This window comes from Cucurbita moschata, unplaced genomic scaffold (assembly GCF_002738365.1).
Source record: "Cucurbita moschata cultivar Rifu unplaced genomic scaffold, Cmos_1.0 Cmo_Scf00025, whole genome shotgun sequence".
Taxonomy (NCBI): domain Eukaryota; kingdom Viridiplantae; phylum Streptophyta; class Magnoliopsida; order Cucurbitales; family Cucurbitaceae; genus Cucurbita; species Cucurbita moschata.
The window spans coordinates 3,645,358-3,651,382 of NW_019268541.1; the positions used below are offsets into that span (position 1 = coordinate 3,645,358).

Sequence of the window (6,025 nt, forward strand, 5' to 3'; positions counted from 1 at the left end):
TCATGGGCATGCGGCCATGGGCAACACGCCTTGGACAAGCATGACTGTGACACCTGGCACATGCGGATCGGGTCGAATGTCTTTTGAGTCGAATCGGGTTGGGAAGGCTGCTATGTGTCGTCGATCGAATGGAGATGCGTCACTCCACTACGCACCTAACACGTTGCTCCACCCATGCTTCGACACATGTTCGACGCGCTTCCCCTTCTCTCTCCTCCTGGCAGTCACAACACAGAATCGATTAGGTTTTTTCCACTTTTAATCTATATTTCAAATCGATTCGGTTTCTTCAGCAAAGTTGTAGATACTAATAACAACTACGTCCTGATATTTTTTTCTTGAATTTTACTTCATCACACATTAAGTTATAAACGTCAGAAATAGGTATGTTTTCTTCCTTACCGTTCTTGGATAAACTCTCCGAAGTTCTACTCTCAGTCTTAGATTTCGTCCAAGCTCCTTCACAGAATCTGTAGAGCTCCCTCCCTAGATAAGCATATCTAAATATTGGATCTCGATTTGCAGGAAATACATGAAGTCTTGGATACAAGTTTAGACTATGTCGCTTGGAACGCATGAAATCTTGGACATAGGTTGTCAGGTTCATGTCTTGTCCTGAAAATCTTAGGGGGAGTGTCTTAAGAAACAAAGCTAGAACAAGAACTAAAGATACAGACAAGAATCTAAAACAAGAACTAAGAAACAAAGATAAGAACTAGAAAATGGATCCAAATCCAAGTTCTTAGGACTAACAACCTTGAACCTCATAAATAAGGTCTTTAGATCAGAACCAAGATTAAGAACTCGGAACATAGAACCAAGATCCTTAAGCTAGATCATGACACGATTCATAACTCAATAATATAAGTACTCTAGCAACACAATAAATAAGGTCTTTAGATCATGACACGATTATTTTTTACTTCCTACAAGTAGACTACTTACTCAGTTTTTGTACTCATTTCTCTTCTTTTATGTTTTTTAGGTGACAAGAAGGAGCTAGTCGATGATGGAAGTGGATTTGGAGTAAGTGTCATACAAAAACCATACCGTGTTTCATTTGTTTAACTGTTTTAAGTTATTTTGTCTCCCGAGCCCAATATATTCAAACTTTACTTTAGATTTGGATATAAAATGTAATATTTTGCTCAACCGGTCTCACTGAATCTAATTTAATTTCAAATAAATATCCGCCGAACTCTATCAGCAAGCCTTTTCTTTTGCAATACTTAAAAGGGTCTCTCCTTTCAAGCTGAAGCAAATGATTCAGGTTCGTGAGAAAATTGAACCGACATGAGGCGTCCCTACACACTGAACCAAAAAGACTCTATTTATTGGATCAAGTCATAACCTACAAAGCAGTGGTTCTGAAACATTTTACAGAGATAAGATAACACAGACCTCAGACCAATCGACGGGACTCAAGAAGAAAATTGGGTCGTGAGACTGATATAGAAAAATGTGAACTAAGAGTATAATAAATTAACTCATTTTTTGTTATTTGATTGGGATTTTAAACAATTAATTATGCGATATAAATAGGAAAAAAATAGTGAAATGAAGAGTGAAATCTATAAAACACTCCCGAAGTACTACTTAAAATAGCATTTTCCCCCGTTACGAGAAAAGAAAATTGGAACATTTTCCCTCTTGGTGTTCTTCAATTTTCCCAGCAAATTTCTCAATCTTTGCCGTCATGTTTAGAGCCGCCGTCGGAATCGCTGCTGTAGTTGTTTTGACCTTCGCCAGATTTCGATTCCCTACTGCTCTTATGCTCTAATGTAGAATCGGTACTATTTACAATATCCGAAGCTTCTTTTTGCAGTTTGAAAGATGAATCTCTGCTGTCGTTTCTTCTATTTTCTGATGCGTTGCTGCTTCTAGGTGAAGAGCCTCCATCGCTCGATGAGGAGCTGTTTTTTCTGCTGTGATTTGGCTGTACGTCGTCTTTGAACACCACTCGTTTCTGTTCAGAGTCTTTGTTTTTAGGTTTCTTCTTGCTGGAATTGTCTTTTTGTTCATCTTCATCATCTGAGGTATCTGAGTCGTGGTTTCTTGCGCTTGTGAAATTTGCAGATGCGCCGTCTTTGTCTCCTTTTCCGATTTTTCGAGATTCGGTATCGGAATCCGAAGATTCTGAAGAGTAATCGTCGCCTGCATCATCCTCCTCCTCCTCCTCCTCAGGCTCGGGTTCCGGTGGATAAGGGAGTGGAGTGAGATTCTCGTCTGGAACTGTGGAAAGAAAACTGAGAGCCGTCATGACGTCGGCGATCAGAGGACGGACTTCTGCTTCCTCTTGCAGACACATGGCGGTGACGGCAACGGCCTGATTCAGATCTTTCTCCGGGAACAATCGCCCGAGGAGTGGATCGGCCAGGTCTGGAAATCTCTTTGGATCTCGGAAAAATGGCTGTGCCTGTTATACAGCCATGGCTTCAAAGCTCACATAATTTAAAGGAGTACTGAAATCATTGTCCAATTGATAAATTCTTGGGCAAAGCAGAAGGAAAAGGCCTCTATATTGTGAGTTCATTCTTTTAGCTGTTTATTTCTGCATGTCAATCTCAATAGAAATTTCAAACTGTTCAAATCACCAATATAGTTTTCAATGATCCATCATCTGAAAGTTAGAAACTAAACTAAGTTCCCTAAATTTGGGTTTATTTGTTAATAATTCGACACACGATCCACTAAATTTAAATCCAAACACAAATTAAAAAGAAAATCATACCCAAGTAACAAGATTCTGCTCGTTATGTGGCTTTGTAGTGTCAACGGCTTTTCTTCCGGTAATGAGTTCAAGCATCACAACTCCAAAGCTGTAAATATCAGACTTGGAAGTGAGTTGTCCACCACTTGTGTATTCAGGAGCAGAGTAGCCATAGGTGCCCATGACCCTCGATGGCAACGGTGACTTATCACCGCCAGAGCCGAGCTTTGCGAGCCCGAAATCAGAAAGCTTTGGATTGAAATCCTCGTCTAGCAAGATGTTTGATGACTTCAAATCACGAAATATTATGGGAGGATCTGCTTGATCATGCAGGTATTCCAATCCTTTTGCAACTCCTGATGCTATCTTTATACGAACAAACCAATCCAATGGCTTTTGATCCTCTTTTATGTCTGCCAATATTGAAACATAGTTTAATGAAAACATGTTTGTTTAATAGGTAGCTGATTGATATTATTTGGCAAACAAATTACTGGAGCTTGAGGTGGACGATGCAGCCAGATAAAAAATGGTATGCATTTTGCATGAACTACATTATTTTACACATCATGATGCTAAATCAATCCATCAACATTTACCTTATAATCAAACCACATGATATCTCAATAATGTAACAAAGTTCCTAAGTTTAGAGAATTGAATTTATAATACTCGGAGTACATACCAAAGAGACGATCTTCCAAAGAACCTCCTGGCATATATTCATAGACCAAAATCCTTTGATCTCCATCTGCACAATATCCATTGAACTTCACAAGATTTGGATGGCTTAGAAGGCTCAATTCGTTGACCTCACCAAGAAAATCCTTGTTTCCTTGTAGCCCATTTCTATCCAGCTGCTTCACAGCCACCACCTTAAATAAAAACACACAACCCAAACAAACAATCTCTATGAACATTCCTTTTTAGAATATTACGAACCGAGGAGAGTTAATATCCCGGACTTGTTTGGATCGACTTTCTAATTGCTTAAAGCCATATCTTTCCCCACTTAGAAACACTTCTTTAAGCACGTAGAAAGCCAATCTAAACGTCCCCTTAATCTATGCTCGGAATTTTTGGTTAGTTACCTGGCCACTTTGTAGGGTAGCCTTAAAGACTTTCCCAAATCCACCTTCGCCCAAAAGACATTCCTGACGGAAATTCTTTGTAGCAGTGGCTAGCTCCCGGAAAGTGAAGCTTTGGGCATCTATTTTTTCACCTTCTTGTGGTTTGTCCTTGACTTCCTCAGGAGGCTTCGGTGTGGTAGTCTCTGTTTAATTTAAGTCCCAATCTTCAAATTTAACCCATGCTCTCTTCATTCATACTAAAAGATATTATTTAATTTCATGCTCTTAAATTATTCTTTTTTCGATATTGCTGGCATTTCATTTTTCAGTTTTGTATTTGGCTAAATAAATATTACCCTTAGGTTATTTTTTTTTTAAATCTCATACTTCAAAAATATTAAAATATCAAAATGATGATATAAGCTTATAACATCAAAATACATTATATTAATTATCAATATGATATGACTTAGTAGGGGGGGTGGGAGGGAGGGATGAATGGAGAAGAACAGACCAGGGGACTTGGGGGGCGGAGGAGGAGTGCGGTGGCCGGAGGAGGATGAGGAAGCATTGTCATTGCCGTTCTTATCGATTCCTTTCTTGCTCTTCTGAGACGAGAAACACGGAAAGCAGCTCATTGTTCCTGACTTTTCAGACTCCTTTCTTCAAATCTGGAAACAAACAAAAAATAATACAAAAAAAACAAAACAAAAACAGAGCCCAAAAAAGAGCAGAAGAATCAAGGAGCACAGGGGATTCGAAGAAGAAGAAGAAGAAAAGCAGTTCGATGGAAATGGGCGGGTGGGGGGAAGGAAGGGGAAGGAGGACACGGGGTCCTCCAAGGTTATTGAAGGACCCGGCCAGAGGCGATGGGGGGGAGGGAGTTTGGGGAAGGAGACACCAACAAAACTAGGATTAAAGAAGAGGCCATGGGATTGTGGAACATACAATACAACAATTTTGGGGGGGAAAGAGAAAGAGAAAGAGAAAGAATTGGGGTTTTGAGGATCGAGAAATATGGGGAGATTTGAATGGAATTCTTTACCCATTTTTTTCATTGGAACCACAGAAAAATGCGGCATTTTCATTTCTGTTTCCCTTCCTTTTTTTACATTAATCTTTGAATCATTGGACACGCCCCCGAAACAATCTCTCTTCTAAACAGCCTAACCTTGAACCATGCTTTTACATTATAACTAATCTATGCTTTATTTATTTGCATCAGTGACATAGAATAGATGACGGTGTTCATGTTCCAATTCTATGTCACATTATTTTAGGTCATAATTTTCGATGCTGTTCATGTTCTAATTCACTCTAACTTTGTTATAGTTCTGAATTGTGTTTATTTTTCGATTCCATGCAACATTATTTTAGGTCTTAATTTTTGTCCTACATTATCACATTCCTACTCGATAATTTTGAAATGACCTGAATTATAATTAGGACTTGAACGCTGTCACATTATGTCGTGACCTTACTTTTTTAAAAATTACGATATTAGAATCAATTCCAACCCCAACTTCACCATTTTTAGTTGGACCAAAGAAAATAGGCTGGAGTGAACTGATCGTATCATCATCTCGCCTTACAAGCTCAAATGCCAGCCAAGGTACGCCTAAATCTAGAGCCTCTCGTGTTTGCGTCATTTAGTCTTAATATTTCTTGGGATGTATGTTATAATTTATGTTTCTAATAATTATACTTTAATTTGATTTGTAATTTTCATAATCCATGGTATGAAAATTTTAGTTGATTAGTGTAATATGGAACAACATAGAGTTGAAATACAAGAGGATTATGTTCAAGATCGTAACCTAAAAAGTCTATGCGGATAAAGTTGGATACCTTATCTTAATAACACTACTTAAACATGACTCACTTTATATTATTCGGTACAAATGATTTGATCAAAATTATTCATGTGAAGATGCAAGTGAAAGTATTCTATACAATAAATTTGTATATGAGCTCTATCATCCTAGCTTACATAAAATACATAGTTAATTAATACATAAGTGTTTACATATTTTCACATATCTTTACATAAAGGACATATTACATGAAAAGAAGGAGTACAATAATAGGAAAAATTCAAAAAAAAAAAAATGCCAAAAGAAAGATAATTGAATGGAATATGTCAGGGAACATATTCCATTCACGGACTTTTTTTTTTTTTTTTTTTTTTTTTTTTTTTTTTTTTTTTTTTTTTTTTTTTTTTTTTTTTTTTTTTTTTTTTTTTTTT

General features: G+C 37.4%; 1 protein-coding gene across 1 annotated transcript; it reads right to left on the reverse strand.

The window, feature by feature from the left end:
- Positions 1–1,681: 1,681 nt before the first annotated feature.
- Positions 1,682–4,848, reverse strand: LOC111461349 (probable serine/threonine-protein kinase PBL25). The gene is made up of 5 exons (XM_023104845.1): positions 4,295–4,848; positions 3,802–3,983; positions 3,396–3,585; positions 2,732–3,123; positions 1,682–2,416 (listed from the first exon to the last, which is right to left on the reverse strand). The coding sequence occupies exons 1-5, from the start codon at positions 4,416–4,418 to the stop codon at positions 1,682–1,684; spliced, it is 1,623 nt and encodes a 540-aa protein (XP_022960613.1). The 5' UTR covers positions 4,419–4,848.
- Between the last annotated feature and the right edge of the window lie 1,177 nt (positions 4,849–6,025).